Source organism: Macrobrachium rosenbergii, chromosome 53 (assembly GCF_040412425.1).
Source record: "Macrobrachium rosenbergii isolate ZJJX-2024 chromosome 53, ASM4041242v1, whole genome shotgun sequence".
Lineage (NCBI taxonomy): Eukaryota > Metazoa > Arthropoda > Malacostraca > Decapoda > Palaemonidae > Macrobrachium > Macrobrachium rosenbergii.
The window spans coordinates 9,050,040-9,075,513 of NC_089793.1; the positions used below are offsets into that span (position 1 = coordinate 9,050,040).

Consider the following 25,474-nt stretch of genomic DNA (forward strand, 5'->3'; position numbering starts at 1 on the left):
ACCTAATAATTACAGGAATGCAAAGAGAGGCGCACTAAGTTGATATGTCCTGGGCAATTTCTTCTTCTGACTAGAATGAGGAATTTGATATTTTACGTAGAACCGTTAGACGGGCAGAGATAACCTCCCTGCAATAACTTCATTTTCCGGATATTCTGAGTATTTGTCTTCGGAGGCGGTCACCTGTGGACACAAATAATATAAAGTGAGTTTCATGGATGTAAGATGTTTATATATGTTTATATATATATATATATATATATATATATATATATATATATATATGGTCCAGTATATGACAATCCTTGCCTCATCTGACTAGTACTACCAAAAATCGAACCCAGCAGAGGGGAAATAGCTTAGGCCTGCCTCGTTGAAAAATCCATTGGGCTCCTGTTGACCTAAGCAGTGAATCGTATGCCTGGTGATTAGTCAACAGGCTGGGTCTCAGTCAAGACAGAGAAGAGCCTGAGGCTAGCAATCTCCCCCAAAATAAATTACTTGCGTTTTCATTGTCTGAAAGTCACTGAAATGTACAGGGGCGCTGGGTAAGCCTCTCTACACCTTCTTGGTGTTTTGAGTGTGTAAACATTACAAAGGAAAGGGCGTGATTAAGTATGGTGTGGGAGAAAGAGATGTTGGTCTATCTGGAAGACTGGAGAGGCAGGAAAATGATCTTGCAGTTAAAATTGAGAGTACCAGAAGAGAAAGTCGTTGTTTATGATTAAGCTGACGTTATGTCAGCATGGGCTCCTGCTCACAGAGCAGCCCATAAACGAGAAAGCAACGACCTTAAGTATCTATGAACTGGGTATACAATATAATGAGAATTAAAGTGTTTTTGTCTATGCCTGGCCATTAAGTGAAGGCCAAGAAAATGTGATGAGTTATCAAATAGATGATGAAAGAATGGAAGTTTCAGAGACTTACACAAGTCCTTGGGGCTAAATCAGATGTGAATAAAAATGTGGGAAATGTGAATTTAAAGTAAGACAGGAAAAGGTGCTTGAAATCTGCAGCCTTGAAATATGAGAGTATATAGGAAGGTAGCTGATGGATCAAGTTTTTCTTTCATGAAAGTGAAGGATGATGCCTGACTTTGCATGAAAGCAGACAAAGTATGGAAGCTACCAAAATGGATTTTATGCAGGGCATATTGAAATCCTTTGATGTTCTGAATAGAAAAATAAGATGACAAATTATCCCTTTCCCCAGCTGGGTTTCGAACCAGAATCTGGAGAGTGGCCTCGTTCAGTGATTTACCAACAAAGATACACGTACATACATTTGCAAACCCCACAGGTTTTGAATTTGACATTTTTCCATATTGCGAGGAAGAAAAGTGAGAAGGGATAAAGAGAAATATAATGGATCCTTACTTGTACATTCACAAGCCATTGCTCCCTGGAATTCCACGAACTCGACCTTCGACTGGCCAATCTTCCTGGAGGGTTGGCAGATGACCGTCAGGCAGAATTCGACCATGTCTTCTATGATGTCCCCGGATTTGTATTTCTTACCGTTGTACTTACACTTTTCTGAAACAAGTACGTTGATTAATGCACTGTTTTCGTCATAATTTGCTCTTGATATGATGCTTGTGATTGCTTGTTCCTTCAAACAACCTCTCTCCAAGTGACTTACCCATAAACATTTTTTATTTTATTCTATTTTTTCCTGTGAAACGTGGTTCAACTCCGGAGGAAAACATCAATGTTTACGCTATAAATGTTTACGTTTTCTTCAGCGTGATTTTTCCCCGTTTTCTTTCATGGAATGAAGTTTATAGAGGGCGAATATATATATATATATATATATATATATATATATATATATATATATATATATATATAATATATGTATATATAATTTATATACAGTATATAAAGTGTGCAAACAAACTGCAGTACAGTAGTTGTAAAAATGAACACCTACACCTAATGTAGCCACCCACTCCAAATAATAAAATTAAACAAAATAAATATGTATACTGTATGTGAATGTGTCTGAAGCCTTTCATCATATATCTAATTTGTCATTCAACTGCTTACAAGGTAGATCTAAGTAGCAGCTCCGCGGCGGCGATTTCCTTCTAACTTGGCTTTTTCTACAGTTTTTTGGTTGCTAAGTATGGATTTACCTTCAATTTGTGTCGCACGAATGTAATTAACCTGTAATTAACCCCTATAGTCCATTCAACAAGGGGTTTCCATACGCGATCTTCACAAGACAGAGCACAGGTACGTCTGTTTAGAAAGGTTCATATCCCGTCCGGCAAGTGCAATAACTTGTTAACGTATGGGTACCCTTCCCCCTCCACCCCCACACCCCTGCCAGTACTAAACACGACGAAGGGACATTCTATTTGGCCGACAACAAACAGATGCACCGCCAGTATCAGAACCCCTCAAAAGTGTAGAAAAAACCAGTTGAAAAGATAAAAACACACGCGGAGCTAATATATAGAATTACCATCTATATATATATATATATATATATATATATATATATATATAATATATATTATATATATATATATATATATATATATATATATATATATATATATATATATAAAGTGTGTGTAAACAAACAGTAGTAATTATAAAAAATGAACACCTACACCTAATGCAGCCACCCATTCCAAATAATAAAATTAAACAAAAATAAATACGTATACTGTATGTGAATGTCTGAAGCCTTTCATCAAATATCTAAATTGTCATTCAATAGTCTACAACTACTGTTTCCTCAGGCACCAGCTCCCAGCAACGTGAAATAAGTCCAAGTTATTAATATAGATACACCCACTACATGGTTTCACGAACTCCTTTGTGTGTATTCCGTTCATCTTTTACCCCGTGACTGAAAGTCCAATTTTATACAGCTTAACTAGATATATATATATATATATATATATATATATATATATATATATATATATATATATAAACACATGAATTATCACCTGGAATACAAGATGAATTTTTACAACAATCGCCAAGATATAAATGTTAAAATCACCCCCATTAGATGAGACGAAGTCTTCTCCTCTCTGTTTTTTATTCGACTATTTGAATTTAATATGGATGATCATAAAAATAAAGATCATCATTAGCTTCGATGATAATTAGAAAAAAAAAATACTTGAGCGTCGTCATGAAAGAAAACTGATCCGTCCGTTTTTTTCTAACAAATAGATAAACAAATCAATCAATCAATAAAAATATTCAAGGAGTACTTACTTCTCTTGGGCTGGACTATCACGCTGGCATCACCTTCTGTGAAAACAAGAGACAACGTAAGTTTAGAAACCTGGTAATAAGCAAGAGGGGGGGGGGGAGAATTAATATGGAAAATCTTCAAGTAAATAAATGTTTGCAAAAGTATGTTTCAGCGATGTTACGAATATCTGAAATTCCCACCAGTTCGGAAATATTTCGTACGTCCATGATATTAATTTGTACATAAAATATACCTGAGAAGTATAAGGAAGGGGTCCTTAGTCTGAAATAGCACAGCAACATATGAAATTATTGCATTCACTATCCAAATACTTGATTTCTCAACTATATTCTCGACTTTATTTTTGTAGCATTGTCAAGAGAGAGAGAGAGAGAGAGAGAGAGAGAGAGAGAGAGAGAGAGAGAGAGAGAGAGATTCTTAACTGGAGCAAACATGAGCTGTATTCATGAGAGTGACAGGATGGGCTTGCATAGAGATCGTGGCCTGCTCAATACTACTGATAAAGATGAACGTGCGAAAGTTTTTGAAATACTTTAAAATTGTGATAAAGAATTGATACAATAATGACATACAGGACGAATATTATTTAATCATTAAACACTCCATCTGTCTTCATGAAAGCGATGCGTATCAATATCAACCTCATTTCCCAGAATATCAACCAAGAATTCATCCTGGATGTGGATTTCTCTCTCCAGATGGTTAAAACATCTGGTACAGTGTACCTGTGCGTACTTTAATGCTATCAACATGTCGCAATAAGCACGTCCAGGTGTGCTGCTGCCCTCTGTGGGTTTAAATGTCTACAGTTCACTGAGGAGTATAAAATGTATGACCAGTATGGAGCGTTGCTAACACCACCCCTGTCTATCTAGCTGAAAGGGAAGTTGGTCAGGGTTAGACAGTATCTCTTATGCTCTCATTTTTCATTACGGGGTAAGGAAGGTGGTGAACATTTATCCTGACACTTCTCCAAAATATAGGGCCATTGTGTCACAATGGGGGGCCGTTTTCCACACCAACTGGTATTGTTAAAATTACGTTAAAACTAATAAAGGGTTTAGGCAGTAAAAGGAAAAAAACAGATTACATAAGGGATACGAAGTTAGGAAAGGTTTCGTTTAAGATGAAAATATAGTGGAACAAAGACAGTAACTATATCGGCCTATAACGGCGATAAAAGCACCAAACGATTCCTCAGGGGAACCAGTGAGAGGCAGGGAAAACTGAGGAAGGGAAAGAATGCAATCTTAGGTCATTTTAAAATAGGCTTAATACAAGTACTGCTTTGTTCTTCCCTTACCACATTCTCCATTGTGCACCAAAGTGACATTTTCCCCTTTACAAACAGCTGCTTCCAGGAGGCACTGGTTTGAGTATGTGACGCCGTTAGACCCACATACTGGTTCCTTTATCTTGGGGCAGTTACCACACTGCCCACCAACTCCTGAAAATAAATAAATTGTTACACAGATTAATAACATAAAAATTACGAAACTTAACCACTCTTGGAACTTAAAAAATTGAAGGAACGTGACAAAAAATATATGAGAAAGTCAACCCTACGGATAAATGAACTGAAAAACAGTTACCTGTACTTAGGAAAAAGTCAATGATGATGTTGCAAAAGTAACTCAACAACCATTCTAGTTTACCCGACATTATTTGTGTAATTTATTATGTTTTATTCAAAGAACTGTAGGAGGGTTCAAAGCCCTTCCCTGTACATCATACAGATAAAAATTATATGTCCTGATCACTGCGTAAGAAAACTACGACACTGATGTAGTGTCCCTAAAGAATAACCGTTACACGCCGGGGAGCCCAGAGCGTTTCACAATCAACACTCGGGTGCTTTTTTATACTTTATATATAACGGTGAATGGAGACGTAAGTATTGACGGACTTCACTCTTGCGGCTTTGGCTAGATATTCAATAGTATTTGTATCTCATATGATTCAATTTTCTATTACCTTAGACAAATTATAAGGCAAGAATATAATTCACTGGAAGGTGCATATTTTAGGAAGGCGTCATTATAAGCTAAAAACTGACAAAATCATTTTTTTGAGCATTTCTGACCACCCCTCATCCACCCTAGGTTGAAATGGGAGCCACAGGGGAACCTCCCAGCACTGAAATTAATTAAACTGAATATAGAATTTATGCCAGGCCAAGCACTGGGACCTATGAGGTCATTCAGAGCTGAAAAGGAAATTGACAGTTAAAGGTTTGAAAGGTGTAACAGGAGGAAAACTTCTCAGTTACACTATGAATCAATTATTAGGAGAGGGTGGAAAGTAAGATGGAAAGAAAGAGAATATGCAAAGAGGTACAGTAAAAGTTGAACGAAAGGGGTTGCACTAGGACCAGAAAGGCACTGCAAAGAACCTAAGTAACGCCTACAGTGCACTGCATGAGGTACACTGACGGCATCATCCTGCCTACCCGCCTCCCAACTCCCAGCACTGAAGGGTTAATAAATTCAAGAAAAAACATAGCGAGATTTAGACTAAATGAGAATCATTTAAGAAACAGACATAACCTGGACAGCACAAGAAAATTAAAAATAAGTTCTACTAATTTTGAACTGGTTTTTACAATAGCTATGCTCCTGGGGAATAATAATAAAAAAAAACTTTACAGGTTCATGACATCTGTGCCCTAGTAAGGGAACAGTTATTTCTACAAACTGCATGACTGTCATAATGTCCTCATCGCTTAGAATCGAGTTAAGTTGTTTTGGGGTTAAAACAACACTAAACCAGCGCAGTCTCTTGCTCAGTAAGCATCCGGTTCGCTTAAGAAAATCACTCCTCGTATTGAGGGGCAGGTTTGCAGCAGATAAAATCAGTCACATTTATTCTTACCATTGAGATTTTGTTAGTACTAGCCCCTCTGCAACCAAACACAACGGCTCTCCAGAGAATTGTTCCAACAATTATTTAATGCCAACAAGGATTATGATGACGATGATGATTATACGATGATAATGATGAAGTTGAAGATAACATATATTTTACCTAAACGTTAAACCAGCACAGGCTCTTACTCAGCAAGTATCCGGTCGCTTATGGAAAACATGAGTCTAAAGATTATCCATAACGTTGGGATTTTGTTAATAATAGCCTCTTTGAAACCAAATACGTCTCTCAGTTAAATTATTATCCCAACAAGGGATTATGAGGATGATGATGATGATATGAGATACTGAAAAAGCAGTAAGACGGAGAGTGAAAGAAGCAATGCAAAAATGGAGAGAAGTAACTGGAGTTGTTTTAGACCAAAAAAAAAAAAAAAAAAAAGGGCCATTAAGGCTCAACATGAAGATTTATAAGACAGTTATCAGGCCCGTACCATTATGTGGGGCAGAAACTTGGCCACTTAAGAGGAAAGAGGAGGAACTGTTGGCAAGAACTGAGATGAGGAGAGTGAGGTTGCTGGAATATCGCTATGTAATGTAAAGGAGATGACTAGGGAATCTCGTCCGAGATACTATGGCCATGTAACGAGAAGAGAGGAGGTGGAACCAATCAAGAGAGCTAAGAACATGCCAGCATGCAGGAGGAGGAGTGTCGGGCATCAGCGGATCAGATGGGGATGGCGGTGAGGGAGGGATATAGGGTGAGGTGGGACGGGGAGGAAGAGGCAAGGAATAAAAAAGACAGAGAAAGTTGGCTCGAGCAAAAAGTTAAGTATACCTTAGTTTACCAGACCACTGAGGTGATTAACAACTCTCCTAGGGCTGGCCCGGAAAAGTTAGACTTATTTACATTGGCTAAGAACCAATTGGTTACTTAGCAACGGGATCTTTATTGTGGAATCCGAACCACATTATAGCGAGAAATGAATTTCTATCACCAGAAATAAATTCCTCTAAATCTTCATCAGCCGGCTGGGGAATCGAACTCCGGCCTAGCGAGTTCCAGTCCAAAGCTCTACCGACTCACCCAACAAAGAGTTTTGACTCGAGCAGCCGACCCTGCTATACAGTGGGACTAATAAAGTCAAAAGAAGATGATGATGATATACGATGATAATGAGGAAGTCAAAGATAACGAGTACCTTTACCTGAACTTTGCTTGATCACTTTGCACGGGCCGTCGTATGCTTTGGAAATGTTCTTGTTGGCCTCACAAGCTTCGGTTATCATTAAACACTCGTTATTGTAGGTTTTCCCGTCCGAACCGCATACGGGGTCAATGTTCTTCGGACACCCCGTGGGACACTGACCTGAAGTAGAAAAGGGCCAGAAATGTCACATGCTGAAACAGAAAAGGGTCAGAAATGGGACATACTGAAGCGGTAAAGGGTCAGAACGGAAGCATCCCGAAGTAGAAAAGGGTCAGAAAGGGGACACTGACCTGAAATAGAATAGGGTCAGAAATGTCACATCCTGAAACAGAAAAGGGTCAGAAATGGGACATACTGAAGCAGAAAAGGGTCAGAACGGAGACATCCTGAAGTAGAAAAAGGTCAGAATGGAGACATCCTGAAGAAGAAAAGGGTCGGAACAGAGACAACCTGAAGTAGAAAAGGGTCAGAAAGGGGACATCCTGAAGTAGAAAAGGGTCAGAAAGGGAACATCCTGAAGTAGAAAAGGGTCAGAACGGAGACATCCTGAAGTAGAAAAGGGTCAGAAAGGGGACATCCTGAAGTAGTAAAGCGTCAGAAAGGAGACATCCTGAAGTAGAAAAGGGTCAGAAAAGGGACATCCTGAAGTAGAAAAGGGTCAGGAAGGAGACATACTGAAGTGGTAAAGGGTCAGGATGGAGACATCCTGAAGTATGAAAGGGTCAGAAAGGGGACATCCTCAAACAGAGAAGGGTCAGAAAGAGGACATACTAAAATACAAAATGGAAAAGAGTAGGATATGGGACATCTTGAAATAGAAAAATGGTCAGAAATGGGCCTTACTCAAATGGAAAAGGGTCAGAAATGGTATATTTTCCTTACATTCAACGTAAAAGGTTAAAGAACATTTTCTTACGATGTCATACGTCCTTGTGGAGAGAGAGAGAGAGAGAGAGAGAGAGAGAGAGAGAGAGAGAGAGAGAGAGAGAGAGAGAGAGAGAGAAGGGCAACGACTTTTATTTGTAACCCACATCAGTACTTACACGACCATCCACCACCTGCTGTCGCTGACTTGTTCTCAACTTACTTGTGACATGTATGCAACAAGTTGCCGACCGTGACATATTTTACCTTCACACAGAAAAAATAACTCACAATTCCTATGCAACATGATATGGAGTTCAATGACATTACACGTAATTATAGTCCTCAAAAGCTTACCACACTTTCCATAATTGAGAATCGTCGCGTTATCTGAGCCGCATGGCGGCATGCTCCCAAAAAATTTGCATTCGTTGGGGTAAGTCACGTTGTTGCTACCACACACAGGCTCCCAGATTTCAGTGCAAACGGGACAGATATCTGAAAATTACAAAAATATGACACCTACTAATAACTCTACACACACACACACATATATATATATATATATATATATATATATATATATATATATATATATATATATATATATATATAAATAGTAATGTTTTCATTTTGCTCACTATTTTGATAAATCTTGCTAGAGGCCTGCAATTATGAAATGGTAAAAAAAAAAAAAAAAGGTTAAGCGACAAATGGGTGTTCTGGTGTAAAACATTTAGATGTATGTGTTAGTTTTTAGTCGCATTGTCAAATGAAAAATGAAGCCTCTGGAGAGAATAAAAAAAATTGAAATCAGGATAGACACGATATTCGGGGAACCGTACACACATACATGTATATATTATATATACGTATGTATAAATACCATTCAGGAAGCAAAGAAACAGTAACAAGAATTAACTTAATTTTCCAGTTATTCGAGGTATTCGTCAACGAGAAAAAGATGGACTCATCAAAGTACAATATTCCTTAACATACAGTTCTCAATTACTTTAGCACGATAAGACATAAGTGCAAGAATAACAAAAGGAATTTAGGGCACGCAGATATCGGTTCACTTATCCTGAGGGAAGCGAAATCCTGAGGTGAGAGAAATTCTCCGCGAGGAGAAATTCTGAGGTAAACCTCAGTCAGAGTTACTCACCAGGTGGGGTGCAGCGTGGACCTCGGCATAATAGGGCTGAGAGAAAGAAATAAATATGTTAATACTCATTTCCGGAAATTACAGCCTGTTACTTCCGCCATACGCTAAATTTCATTCATATGATTCCACTCAGTTGATGTCTCTTTATGACACTGGTCTATAATTATTTGATTAAATGGGACATTCCCCTATAATAATTTCCGTCAAATATCTTACAATTGCAACATTCCTAGAGCAGAAAGTTTAGTCTTATTTTTTCTCTGGCTCCAACCACCGTTAAGGAAAACGGCTTAACGTTGATTTGTGCGGTTGTTTTCCCCAACCTACAACTGCTGAATATTTAAACCTTATTATTTCAACACTCAATGCAACAGCAAAATACTCGAATTATCTTGTTCTGAAACGACACTGAAAAGAAGGGAAGGGGAACTGGGAAGTGTCTGCAATAATCTCAAAACCGCGTTGGCTGAGTAACTGATTCAAATGTTTCGGCTTGACTAATTCAGATATTTCGATTTTGCTTATTCAAATGTTTCCATTTTACTGATTCAAATGTTTTCATTTTACTGATTCAAATGTTTCTATTTTACTGGTTCAAACGTTTCGACATTACTGGTTCAAATATTTCCATTTTACTGATTCAAATATTTCCATTTTACCGATTCAAATGCTGCCAGTTTACTGGTTCAAATGTTTCGACTGTACTGATTCAAATGTTTCGACTTTACTGATTCGAATAATTTGACTTCACTAATGCAAATACTTCGACTTTACTGATCCAAATACTTCGACTTCACTGATTCAAACGTTTCCATTTTACTTTTTCAAATGTGTCGACTTTAAGTTTAGATACATCATAAGCCTATACAGTTTACAGATCCAAGGTCTAGAGAATATTCTCTAGACCTTGTACAGATCTATACTTACGGAAGCATTCACAGCCGCGGTACTTCTTGGCCTTCAACGCGTACTTGGCCTTCTTCCCTCTTGCCTTTTCTCTGACGCATTTCAGCTTCAGACAGTGAGCTTTGTCCTTGTACACAGTTTTCCCTGGCTTGTAGACTTTGCTGTTGAGCTGACAACCTTCAGTGGGGGAGAAAAGAGTTTTTGTTCTCACAACTTTGGACAATGAGCGCACCCTTTAGCTCCCAGTCTTGGATAATAAGCATTTATGGTCTAGGCTAGCTTCCAGTCATGGATGAGAAGTATTTATGGACTAAAGTAGCTCCCAGGCCTTGATAAGAAATATTTAAGGTCTAAACTAGCTCCCAGTCCTTGATAAGAAGTATATATGGTCTAAACTAGCTCCCAATTCTGGGTAAGAAGTAATTATGGTCTAAACTAGCTCCCGGTCCTGGATAAGAAGTATTTACGGTCTAAACTAGCTCCCAGTCCTTAATAAGAAGTATGTATGGTCTAAGCTAGCTCCCAGAAGTATTTATGGTCTAAACCAGACGAAGTACTCCTGGTTTAAGGACCAGCTCTTGGTCTCGCAACCTGGAGTATATTTTTTTAGTAATCATATTAAAAACTTGCTTATCTGCTCATAATATTAAAAAAAAATGGTTTCGTTTTTAACCAGGTTACTGTATTTCCCCTCACGACCTTAGCCATGATATTGAATTGGAATTGAAATATAAGATTTAGGTCAAGTGCTGGGACCTATGAAGTCATTCAGCGCTGAAAGGGAAATCGAGAGTAAAATAAAAAAGCTTGAAAGGTGTAATAGGAGGAAAACCTCGCAGTTGCACTATGAAACAATTGTTAGGTGAGGGTTGAGGAAAGTAAATGAACGGAGATACAGTAAATGGAATAAAAGGGGTTGCAGGTAAGGGCCGAGGGGGACGCCGCAAACAACCGTATAAGGCACTAGGCCCCCTACGGAGTTTAACCAAAATAGGTGACTTTTTAAAACCTCAGCCGCAACACACAAAGCGCCATTAAGGACACGCTTTAGATAATGACATCATCAACCAAACCAATCTAGTTCATTTATCATTAAGAACGAAATTCCTCAACCTCTCTCTCTCTCTATTTCTCTCTCTTATGAGCATCGCTGGATGCAAACATTGAGGTTAAACCTAATGCTTTTCCAAAAGACCGCTAATGCGGTTGTTTTCACTCGCGTCGGTGTTACTCGTTCAATTAGCTATTAAGCTAGTATCTAATAGCCTTTCACCGGCGATTTTCGTCATTACAATTATTCAAGTCTCTTTTACTTAAACGCATTAATTGTAGAAAGTTTTGACAAGAGAATGGCCTCATTTAGTTTGCTAATAATAATAATAATACACACACACAATAATAATAATAATAATAATAATAACACATATACACATTACATGAGCTACTAAAATGGTGAAGAAATCTACAATGATGTCAAAGTAAGTATAGTTTGAAACTATATATAAGACGAGGGCTCTCGTTTTATATATATTTTTAATATATGAGTATATTTACACTGACATCATTGTGGATTCCTTCACCAATAACAATAATAATAGTGTGTGCACTGTGTGGGAAACAGATGTTAGCTAAAATAAACTTATGGGCCAAACATTAACAAATACATTTTGGTACGCTGAACCCATGAATACATAAGATTTGTGAAAATGGACGGAACACTTATAGCAGCTGATATTTACGAATCTTTACTGATGTTCCTATTGTCTGCTTTTTACGTTTCTTCTGTCCACTTCGGTGTCTTCTCATTTAGCTGTCTAGCTTCTTTAACTTTCAATGAGTCGGGAAACACAGAGGAAGAGAGTGAGTTCTATGTCCAAGAGGTATAGGTCATGAAGGACTGATTTACATTGCGTCTGTCGAGTTGGTAAGTTCTACACAATACATGGGAGGTTGTGCAGATGCACAGAGGTATTCCTCAATTACGAGTCCAAAACAATATACATATTCTAACTGCTCTTGTTAATATGATTTCTGATAAGCACTAATGAATACTTACAAAAAAGGGACAATGAAATATTCCATGTTGAAACAATGACTGTGAAGAATAAATATGAAGTTATCAATTACAATATACGTTTTTTAGTTGGCCAGCCCTATGAGAGCTGAAAGTCAACTCAGTGGTCTGGTTAAACTACTTTAATAATAATAATACTGGAGTGTCTTTTTATTGCAAACCCCACACAAAAAATTACTACTGGAACATTTAATGATGCTTCTACGCCATTTATCTAAAGTTATCCCGTCCGAGTCGTACTTGGCTATCAAAGAAAACCAAAAATTTGGTTTCCTTACGTCAAGGTCTAAGGAATACTTGATCCGTGACTTCTGGGTGTATATTGCATTCTTATTCCTGCTTACAGCTTGAAATATTCTTAAGAATCTGTATTTTTCTCTGTTTATATTAGGTCGGCCCGATTTCCCTCACAGACTCAGTGCTAATGTCTTCATTTATACAGTTATTGCGGTGCCGACCCACTTTCAACGGTTGGCAACGAGCCTGCCGAGCATTTTTCATAAAGCTACTACATCATAACCCGTACCTAATATTTCCTGTACTATACAGTATAATGAACCAAAGACCATTTCCGTCCAGAATACTACGCGCTATCCTCCAATTGATCTAGTTCATTGACTTTTCCACAGTTTTTATCATCTATATTTTCCAACGAGAATTAATTCAGTAGACGTATTATTGCCCCAGATTGTGGCCTTAATTCTGCGAAGCCAGATCGAATGGATTTATAGTTATTATAGAAATTAACATTTCCCGTTGTAGCTAACAATTTTTCTTACAGATATCTCAAATTATGATTACACAATTACATCATGCCTCTATATTAGATTGTTAAGTTTACTGGAGAACATAGCTATTCTAGATATTAACAGGAGGACCCAGCAATTAATTCTGTAGTACTGAGGTCGGTAACACCAACCAGAAGCCCCCTTACCGCCTGTTCCCCCAGAATATAATTGGACCCTGATTACATAATACAAAAGGTTATACACACGTCTCGGAAAACCTTCGCACCCGGAGAGTATGAAAGGAGATGAATAACCTCTAGAACACGGACTGGCAAAATGAAAAACTCCCTTATATATAGAAAAGATAAAATATAACAATTTAATTAAAATTTATTGAAGAGAAGGTGAGAAATGGAGAGAGAGAGAGAGAGAGAGAGAGAGAGAGAGAGAGAGAGAGAGAGAGAGAGAGAGAGAGAGAGAGAACGCAGTTTCGATGTCAGAGACATTACCTTTTATCTTGTTCGGCTTCTTTTTTCCCTCCACTGTTGCGGCCACCAACATTACCTGTTAAAAAACAAAGAGGAAAACGTGAAATCTATATGGGTTGTTTATCCAGTCATCCCTATTAGAAGACTTTACTCTGTTTAACTATTACGATACGTTCCAATTCTGTTGAGGAAAATCACTAACTTCTTTACTAATTTTCAATATATTACGCGGACACAGATACGCCATATAACTTGGAAAAAGCGTCAGAAATTGGATACTTCTTTGTGTTTCATTTTAAAGACAGGGAGTTGCCATTTTTTCTTACAAGCAAATTTTAATCAAGCAATTTCCATTAGATCAATTCCAGTTTAAATCAGTGAAATTACCTAAATTATTAATCACCTTTGTGCTAAAATTATATTATGAATAACTTGAAAATTTATATAAATTTTAACAAATTTTTATGATACAAAATTCTAATTGAAAGATGTGCATACTACCACCAAACACGGTTGAAAATATTTCTCTATTTGCATATACTGTATTCTGCAATGTTTACTCAGTTGTGCTCAAAAGCACAGGATGTCGTTTCGTCCAAGGTCTCTAGACCTTGGTTTCGTCTTTGCTCCCTCAGGTTTAAGGTCATTCGTGACCTGAGACACTAACCACAATGTCTATGCCTGATGTACTCAAGCAATCTCTTTTAAAATACGATGTTATAGGAACACTTTTCCAATCAGCATTAAGAGCAGGCATAAACAGCGGCTTTTTCTGCCGGAAATGTTCTGCACAGGGTGTTCATTCTTGATTGAGCAAGAGAACGGATATAACATTGACTCGATCTTTTCCTCTATAGCCAACCTTCTTTAAGAGAAACCGCTTATTTGAAAAAAAAAAAAAAGTTTTGATGGTTTAGACATGTGACGAGAAAGGAAGAAAAAGAGCTAGATAAGCAATGGAAATAGCAGGGAGAAGACTAGTTCGATACGCCTAGGAAATCGTGGAAAATGACATGGATAAATACCTAGAACGCAAGGAAATTCAGACGGAAAATACGCAAGAGTGTTAAGTCTGAAGTAGTAAGGATTTTGTAGCTGACGCATGCAATTTTTTCCCTCAACTTTTATCACAATCATTTAGCTTATTTTCAGGATAATTCAGTTGGAAAGATCTACCCCAACGTCATATCTACAACAAAAATATTTTTGAATAACTATAAATTATCTATAAAAGAAAAACTTCATAAAATTTAGTAAAAAAAATGTATCTGTTCGTCCAAGGGCAAAATAATGTTGTGTCACTCGCTTGTCAAAAGGCTATTGAGGTCATTCATATAACAGTTGTGGCTGTTATCCATTTTTCATGATATTTACCCAAAGTCTATCTGTTATCGAGGTCCATTCACACTTCCGCTATCTGCAGCTGTGATAAAACACACACACACATATATATTGCTTCATGTATCACCAATGAATACTTTGAGCGCACAAAATTAAAAAATTGAATAAGAATAACAAAACTTCAATAATCCTCTAACATAAATTTAAGACTATGGATAAAATGTAATATAAATGGTTAATTAAAAAGTAAAATAATCTGAGTATTTTGACGTAAAAATTGTTTCTAAATTTTTCGACAAAGAAGCAATGAAGAGAAAGTCTTGAATTTGGCCTGTTAGGCGTAAAATCTCAAATTCGTAATTTTTTTTTTTTTTTAAATCTGAAGCTCTTTAGCCTGCATATTTACGTACAAAGCAAAGAAAAATGTTCTAGGAAATTCATCTATTTCTTTGAACTTCCAAAAAATTCTGCAATTCATCATTTATTCATTAAAATTAATAAAACCCTAAATTCAACCTGTTTATCTGTTAAAACAAAATTAACTAATCTGAAAGTCGTCTAAGTCTCTGCTAGTGTCCCAATGCCTATTTTATGTATTGAAAATTACATTGAGGTATACACTTTCTCTCAGGACTGTTCAGGAAGTATAGATGTCTACAAATCGAACCTGGCGGGAAGCACTGAAAGTCGTCTAGACTATCTGCTTAAGACCCCTAATTTTATATAACGTCTTACCCCTAATTTTATATAACGTTTTACCCTTAATTTTATATAACGTTTTACCCCTAATTTTATGTAACGTTTTAGCAAGTGTAAATATCTACAAATCGAACCCAGTGGGAAACTGAGTCATCAAGATTATCTGCGTATACAATAGAAAAAATCTCAAAGACCCCTAATTTTACATAACTCCTCAGGCAGTATAAATATCTACAAATCGAACCTCGTGGGAAAGATAACCAATTTCATAAATAAAAGAAGAGAATGGAAAGAGACTGCACTCACCAACAAAAGGACGGCCAAGATGCGTCGTAATCTCATCGCGTTCTTCTTCTGCAAACACAAAGTGATAAAGGTTACTTTCCAAGTTGTGATTCGAAGATCTTTATCAATGGAACAGATAACTGAGGTAGAGGTTGCCATGGGGATGCTGACTGCAAAGTGATAATCTATTCTGTTCATGCTGTTATAATATACATAATTTTCTCGCTTGGTAGACATCTAAAAATAAAATCAGCCACATGTCTCACTACAGAACTTTCAGAAATGAGTAAAGCACACTAAATCTGATTGAGGTTAAATCATTCAACTCTCCGTACCAGGTGAAGCAAGCTTCGGCTCCATAGGAAATTTTCTTCAGAAGCATTCAGCATTTTATACTGTATTTTCTTCATGAAGAAAATACTTTTTGTGACCAAGTTCTCCTTCTGTGGTCTCTCCATTCAGACGAAGCTAGGCAATATCTTCCTCACTCACCTACTTTTGCATTTGTTCCACCTAGTCCAGTCACCCTTAATCCCCTTCTCCAAACCCAACTTGTCAATGAGTCACTCTCCCTAAAAGGCTTTCATTCATTTTTAGTGTAGTTACATAAACCTGCAATTCAGTTTCAACACTAAGAGCTATCCCTTTTCTTGTCCTATACCTCTCTGCTGCTGAATCACAGGCAAAAACTTATCCTTTCTACTCCTAACTGCACACCCTGTCATTTCACTTTTGCTTTCCTGCACCAAATCATTTACTATTCCCTTAGAAATATCCACTGGCATATATATATATATATATATATATATATATATATATATATATATATATATATATATATATATATATATATATATATATATATATATATGTATAGATAGATATATATATATATATATATATATATATATATACTATGCATATATACAGTATATATTTATATGCATATATAAATACAATATATATATATATATATATATATATATCTATATATATATATATATATACAGTATATTCACACCACAGGCCAAATTTCTTCTGTTATATACATCTTTGAAAAGCCTATAGGGCACTGGCCTTAAAACACCATACCCGGAAATCTCCTGAGTCACTACGTACAGCAGAGAGGATGCCATTAACTCCCAGCATCCTCCAGGTCTAATGGTGCGACTGTCTTTGGCCTAAATGATAGGTAAATACATGTTTGATGATATATGTTCACATACACGTACGTATACGCGTCACGATACTCTGCTCCTTGAATTATTCTTGTTACCCCACTACTTGAGCGGAAGATAGAGTTTAGGCCAAAGGCCAAGCACTGTGACCTATAAGGTCATTCAGAGCTGGAAAGGAAAATGAAAGTAGGTCTGAAAGGTGTAACAGGAAAACTCGCAGTTGTGCACTTTAACAATTGTTAGATAGGGGTGGATAGCAAGATGGAAAGAAAGATCATATGAACGGAGGTACAGTAAAAGGAATGAAAGGGGTTGCAGCTGGGGCCGAAGGGACGCTGCAAAGAACCTTTAGTAATGCCTACAGTACCGTGAGGTGCACGATTTGCACTCCTGCAGACGGGAGTTATTCCATTATTAATAGGAAGTTCCTTTTCACATATATTATATATATGTGTGTGTGCGTAGATAATGAACGAGAGAGAGTGATTTCCTCTAATTGCTAAAAATTGATGCTCAACAACCGTACGATCCGGCAGTACACCAACAAACACTCACACTAATTGTAAATATCCCAGCTATTACTCGAATTGTTTGCCGTCGTTCGCGTAACGAACACCCGGTTAATAATCGGCATACAAAAACAACGAAAAGGGAACGTAAATTGAGGAAGCAACGAATGAAAAAAAGGAAAAAGAGAAAGAGGGGACTTCCTATCTAAAGACTCGGGTAGTACGATAAAGGATTAGAAGTCAAGAGGTGAAAGATTAGCTAAATTACCTGTCTGAGACACACCGGCTTAAAAAAAAAAAATTGAAAATAAAAAATCGGGTCACGACCGTTCGATACTTTGCTCTGAGCGATATGATTGGGCTAAGATTACAAAAGACTTCTAGGGTTTAATCATATCCATTTTTCAGACGACTGCATGTAAGAAACATTACAAGGAGATTGCAGTCCAGTAGAAGACATAATGATAAAATCCCAGTTCTATCAGAAATTCTATATGGGATTACACATGTAAAATCTTGTTCTCAGCAGATGTCTAATCCTCGAACCGGATTTTATATTAATTATAAAAAATAATAGTTTTCCATACTTCATATTATGACATACAAGCTTAGCTGGACGCATTCCACAATAATAGCACAAACATTGTGGAACGTTTCCAAGTTTTTAACGGCATTTTATGAAGTAATTTTAATTTTTTCCGTATTTTCAACTTAAAAATCTCGAGAAGTTAAGTCTAAGTCCTCCCTTAGTTGTAGCGAAAGTCTCCCATGATGTCATATCTAATGAACGCTGATTTGACATCCGTAAGTCATTTGGAAATTGTTTGGGAAAATTTCACACATGTGGTTGCGATGCGGATACTGAGAAAGTCGGGTCGAAAGGAACTTGATAAAAACTATGAGGTTCATAACAAACTTTTTTACAGAGCGTTTTTTGTGAGCACACAGTGGAACAATGCATTAGAATAACAATAATACTAGAAGTTTAAGCACACGGTAGAACAATGCATCAGAAATGGAATAATAATAATGGGAGTCAATTGCACATCATAATTTTTTACATCATACCTGGAAAATAATAATAATAATAATAATAATAATAATAATAATAATAATAATAATAATAATAATAATAAGAGTTTGACATTGCTTTGAATATTCAGTGAAGAAATCAAAATCTACAACTGTCTGCTTGTTTTATAACAATAATTTTAAACGAATTATTTCTTCTTTCTATTGTAGACTTGGGCTGAATAGACTCCTGAAAACCTAGTTCTGAATTACGACACATTATTATTATCACATTACCCGTGGATTTTCCTCCGGTAAAAAACCCTATCCTTATCTAATTATTAACTCTATAACAATGCAAAAATACAGACTGTACTCGGGAATAAAGCAAAACATGACAAATATTGTGAATTTCCTAGTAAATGTTAAATTTAGAGAAAACAAACGCAATTCAGGACTCGACATAAAAGATTCAAAAGCGCAACGCTCACGAGAAAAAAGGCACATGCAATAATAATAATAATAATAATAATAATAATAATAAAAGATTTGGCAACAGATGGCACGCAATGGAACATAATCTGACTCCAAGGGTTAACGCCGGATGGAATGACAAATAGACTCTAGCTCAGAATGCTTAAATATAGAGCGGGTGACGCAATATCATCCTGTGATGTTTTATTCATAAATGAGATGCCAGGATATAATCTAAACTACGAAATACTTGTCCATAAATATCGATCTTGCTGATAACACTGACACGATGTCAAACTGGGAAGTGTGGCATCAATAATTTGTGCAATTTTAGAAACCAGTGTAAGAGTGGACGACCCGTAGGGAACGAATGGACTAGAAATGAATGGGGTGAAATGAGATTACTGGGTACTCACACCAGGAGCTGAAGGTGATTAACACTTCCAAGCACGAATGGAGACATAAAAATGAATATTAATGAGATCAGGAATACTGCAGACCAGTACACACTAGATACTACAAGTGTACCTTAAAAATTCACTTGGACTTAGCTATGATGTTCTAGACCCAACCTGTTATAAGGTATATATGTCTTTATTTCTAATGCGTGATTTAGTGACTGATTTCTTAAAGTGGAAAACTGTCGTCATTACATTTTACGTTTCCTTACAGTTAGTATTAGTGGATCTTTCCAACTTGACGCTGATTGTTTTTCCTTTATCTACTATGTAAGTACAGCCAGAGGAGCAGTGTGTGTTTATGAAAGACAACGCCCTTTCCAGTGACCAAACCCTATTTGACCTCTGTATATGAACTTGACCTTATTCTGCACAACGGTTCTAAATAGGATTTTGACCCATGTGTCCACATATAAAAATTTATATTAAAACCCAACTAACCATAGATGATATATTTACCTTTAAAGATATCCATACTGTAAGACTGAAAAGAAAGTTTAATATTAGTGGACAGGCGGACATTCATAGCGAGAATCAGACAGACAGACAGAAGGAACGGGCCAAATTGACAGGCGAGTTAGATAGGCTACCCGACAGCAAACCTGTAGCAGGAAAAGTTAAAAATACCATTTTAACATCATCGACTCTAAAAATGATACGCCGGTCTTCTCTCATCATAACTTGGCGATACTGTACAGAAGGTCTAGTATAAAATCTGGTTCCCCCGGAGTTTCTTAACTAGAGCTAACGGTTTTCGGCCAAGTGGGCGCGCTCCGGGACACGCCAAGAAAGAGCTTGGGACTAAGGATGCCCCCAAGGAAGTTTATGCAAACGATTTCATGCAGCAGTTCTGAAGTCAAAAGCTCCTGTAACTTGGAGAGAGCGATTGATAGAAGACCTATTGTTATAGAAAATTGCTATGCGAAAAGATGATGGTTCTGTCATTTATTTTAATGTCGTTGACAAGGCGCAGTGTTGCCAACCTGTTAGATATGTGCGGACATCTTTCCCCCACGTCTTTCTTTTTTTTTTTTCGAGTTGTGTGCACGTCGTAAGTAGTCATCATGCTCGGTTGAGCCATTCGTCAATTCCCACGCTGCTGAAGAAGCACCAGGTAATAGTAAGCAAATCAGAAAAACATAACAGATTAATTTCAAAAGGATTTATCAAACTGTATTGAAAATTAATCGTAGAAAAACTTCAAACTCCATTCGCTGTCCTCCGCTGGAATCCACAATTTATTCCGTTAAATATTTTTTTATAAAGAAGGCATGAGTGTGAAAGTGACAGGTGCATTTGTGCTGAGCATGTCAGCACTGAAAACCTGGACTTGCAGCTTTGCTTCGTCAATGGCTTGCCAATAAAGTCGAAACCGGTCAGGACCTACACCCCGTCTCTTATTTTTCACCTGTAGTAATGTGTGATATATATATATATATATATATATATATATATATATATATATATATATATTATATATATATATATATATATATATATATATACGCGTTTATTTAACATTCTCATCCACGGCACAAATAGAAATTATTTTTTTAAATAAAAGTAAAAATGAAATTGCCCTGATATAAGTGAAGATATTATACTCTTTAGCCCTTTTTCCTGTAATTTTTCGGGGTTTTCACATGATTTGATTTACAGACGGAAATTTGTACATGTGTTTGAACGTTTTAGAAACAATTTTAAACCCACAGATCAGCTTGAAAATCGAAATTAACTTTGTTCTAGAAAAATTGATATGGTTATAACAAGAGAGAGAGAGAGAGAGAGAGAGAGAGAGAGAGAGAGAGAGAGAGAGAGAGAGAGAGAGAGAGAGAGATTTAGACGGAGCGCAGATCACACGTCTGTTATTTTCCATCTTTCCTACCGCCACTCATTGCGAAGGCTGACAAAGGCATTCTGTATTTTTAAGGCAAAGCTCCTGTACCGTTCCTGACCTCGCCCGAGTTCGGAGATCGAACGCGGGTTCCGCGGTTGTAAGCCTAGAGAACTGCCAATTGGACCATGAAGGTCAGAGAGAAAGAGAGAGAGAGAGAGAGAGAAGAGAGAGAGAGAGAAATGGAGAGAGAGGCGAGAAAAAAGAAAGAAGTGGAGAGAGAGAGAAAGGAGAAAAAAGAACGCAGTAAAGAGAGAAAGAGAGGAGAAAAGAGACAGAAGTGGGTGGGTAGAGAGAGAGAGAGAGAGAGAGAGAGAGAGAGAGAGAGAGAGAGAGAGAGTCACAAACAGATGTTACAACAAAAATGTTCACTTTAGCTGCCGTTGTGTCCGGAAGAATGGAACAGTTTTCCCAGCCCTGCCACAAGTGTTTCGAATACCATTTACATGCACAAAGAACTGTGTCACGGAAAAACTGTAACTCATCCTCCCTATAACAAAAACACAATGGATACATATACCGTTTTTGCGTCCTCTCTACGATTCTTTTTTTATAATTTTAATGCTTGTGCAATGTCACGTCATTTTCCCGTGCTTTCTGATGGCGTCACTAATCGTTTGCGGATTTGTATATTTGTTTTTGTGCTCAATCGTCTTTTGTAAATATGCTTTCACCCCTTATCCGGAGTGGCTCTAAAATCTGACTAATCGGTAGTCACCTCCACGAGCATGATTTAACCCCTAATTCAAGGATGAGCCCTTATACAGAAAGCTTCCGCACTTACAAAAGCTATACTTACAATGACGAATGTTAGGTGAATCCCCGTAGGCAGGTAGTGCCTTCAGTGCACCTCATGCGGTGCACCGTAGGCATTACTTAAGTTTCTTGGCAACTGCTGGATATTGGTATTCATCCTGTTACACCTTTCAGGCTTTTTTATTACTGTCAATTTCCGTTCCAGCGCTGAATGGCCTCATAGGTCCTAGTGCTTGGCCTAAATTCAATATTTTTCATGACTATAGATGCTTCATAGACCTGAACAAATGAATGTTAGGTGTACCTACCGATCAAAATGTACCCATTACGGAACATTGTAACTTTGTACCTATACGCCACGACCACAGCGAAAACAATCGTGATCAAATCCACGGTAGATTCCTAACATTAAAACTAGTTTTCCCTTATTACGTTCAGAGATTTCGTGCATGATAACAAAAAAAAAAAAAACTGCATCCGGAAAGAAATGGAATGAAATCTAAATAAAAATGGATAACGGAATAAAAGCTACAGAAAAGGGGATTGACGAGCAAAAGATGGTTAGTTGTCTATTTGTGATAACACTGGAAAAATATAAAGATAACGTTTTTCATTGACATAACCAGGCGTGGATAATTTGTATGAGACTAATATAAGAAGACGAATATATGTGTGTTGTCTTGTTTCTCTTTCCAATTCTTCTTTGTTGCTGCATTTCTTTTTTCTACAGTGGGCTGGTCAGTAATAATAATAATAATAATAACTTTCCGTTATATCAAGCAACATATTAATTGCTGTCATGATCTTCAGGCATACCTCGAATTTTTTTTTTTTGCTAGGGTAGGATTACCTCGACGACGTAATTTGTTTTTACAAATTTATATATATTTTGGCGGAGCGCCGATCGCTCATACCTGATTTATTCCTATTTTTCTAGCAACAATTACGACCCACAACAGTCGACCAACACCCAATAAGTACTAAATCGCTACACAGGGCAAATTAGGCGTACTGGTTCAAGTCATGATCTCAGCGTCCCTGGAGAGAGAGAGAGAGAGAGAGAGAGAGAGAGAGAGAGAGAGAGAGAGAGAGAGAGAGAGAGAGAGAGAGAGAATTTAATATGGAATTTATTATGAGATTATCAGCCTAAAGCAAAGCCTCTCGACATTTGCCCTTGAAAGGACGTGGTCTTCAGGCGTGTAAATGTGTCGGTGTGTAAGTGTGTCTGCGAACACACGGCTAACGGACCTTGTCGGAGATACCGGGACACTGCGCTGCAGGGATACCGGTACCGTGTAGGCGATGATGAGCGAAACCAGATATATCAGCGCTTAACTTAACTTTGGCTTCACACTTTCAGAAGAGTACGATCCTGTAATTTGGCAGATACAAAATATCAACACTGGGTCAATAAGTGCCTTTACTAGAGCCATACAAAAAAACAGTAAACCAAATTATCCATCGCCAACCAGATTTCGTTTGTAAAAGAATCCAAGAACAAACACGGAAGAAACACCTTCGTTTAGCAAAACACTGTAACAGCAAAATGGCAAAGTAACAACAAATAACATTAGAATCACAAAAAATTCTAACAATGCAAACTTGAATTATTCCCTAACATCAATTACCAACTATGACAACTTCTGCTGGAATCTGTTGTTATGGTCACAACATGAGAGACTTAATCTTTACTTCCTTATATCCGTAAACACTCCCTATCCTCCTCCCTCACCCCTCCTTCTCCTTACTTCCTACTATTCTTCCTCCTCCGAGGAAAAAAAAAAAAACCCGTAGGAGGCTGGGACGAGGGAGATATTGCAGATGGGAGTGAGGAACAGGTGAGGAAACGGAGAGGATTATTCAAGGCCGGGGAAATACGAGCCACAAGGTAGCGTACTGTCTCCCTCATTTACTGTCTGCAGAAGTTAACTGGAGGAAATATTTCAAATTTGCGTCCCGTATCCCGCCCCCGCGCCTTGAAAAATCCTCTGTGTCTTCTCACCTTTTCCTCGCTTTGTATATATATATATATATATATATATATATATATAACATATATACACACTATGTATGTATGTAAGTATATAATATATATATATATACATATATACACTATATATATATATAACATTGACCTACCTGTTAAACTAACATCTGAACATGATCATCATTTCTGTAATAATGAAGGACAGTCTGATTAGACCGACGTTAGGCTATATACACCCAATTTATTCCCCCACGGTTGTTTAAAATAAACTACAAGTTCATCTTTTCGTTTTTCAAAATTATATTCTAATTATTATTACTGTCATTACCGAAGATAAATAAGACAGGAAATCTGTTTTATCTGAAATCGTATGGCTTGGAGAGAATAGGAAAATCTCTTCTCTCCCGATTTTAATTAATTTAACGAACCAGATAACGTTCCTGAGAAATGAGGGTGAGAACGTGTAGGAAAACATCGTCTCGGATTTCAGCGCAGTTTAACTCACATTTACACACCTCTTTAACTGCATTCATTCTCACATGCCTGCAAGGCAATGCGGACGCACACGCACACGCCTGAAGTAACACACTTTGAAACTGCGGGCCACGCACGCTTTCCATCAAGTCATGATACAACCGAAGAGTGAATTTGGCAGCAGCAGCAGCAATACCAAAACTCAACCGACACGTTTTGAATGAAGACTCGACTGGTGACCTGATCTCCTTCGACCGGCTGGCTGGCAGTTGGCTGGACCTGAAAGTCCAGCAATGCAGTTGTACCGGACGTCCTTTCCCACATTAAGAAACCGAATTAACCGAAAAAAAATATATTCGCCATTTGACCGTGCATAATCAACGGCGAAAAAGAAATGGATACTGGTAAACATTAGACAGGAAGCACTAAACCGCTTAGAAAAACGCCCATCGTCTATTCTCACATCAGGTAAACATAAAAACAAAAGAAGTAAAACTGAAGACTACTATCTTGGCCCCTCCGATTCGGTACTACCAGTTTACTGTAAGTGCAAAATGGGCACCGTGTTTAGTACCAGCCCCTTGGAGATGAATGTAAAAAAGTAAACAAAAGACAGTATATGTCATAAACAAAAAGACAATAAATATTACGGTCGGCGACAGGCAGGAACCAGGCCGCGGTGGTAGTCTTCAATTTTACCAAAGTTTTAAGAACACGGACCTACCACCAGGTGGGAGAGAGTATGCAAGAGAGCACTGGCCGTTGTAGGATATTCCCAGAGCACCTCCTGATGGCAACTGAGCGTGGTGACTCCAGCTGAGTGATCAACCTTTTCTGCGGCTCTGCTCTTCAACTCACTTTC

General features: G+C 37.4%; 1 protein-coding gene across 1 annotated transcript; it reads right to left on the minus strand.

Annotated features, from left to right (window-relative positions):
- On the minus strand, window positions 1–25,474 carry LOC136834271 (agrin-like). Its single transcript, XM_067096630.1, has 11 exons — window positions 25,337–25,474; window positions 15,893–15,940; window positions 13,568–13,622; window positions 10,278–10,433; window positions 9,351–9,386; window positions 8,543–8,683; window positions 7,319–7,480; window positions 4,550–4,693; window positions 3,246–3,281; window positions 1,380–1,538; window positions 1–183 (listed from the first exon to the last, which is right to left on the minus strand). The coding sequence occupies exons 2-11, from the start codon at window positions 15,926–15,928 to the stop codon at window positions 140–142; spliced, it is 969 nt and encodes a 322-aa protein (XP_066952731.1). The 5' UTR covers window positions 15,929–15,940; window positions 25,337–25,474; the 3' UTR covers window positions 1–139.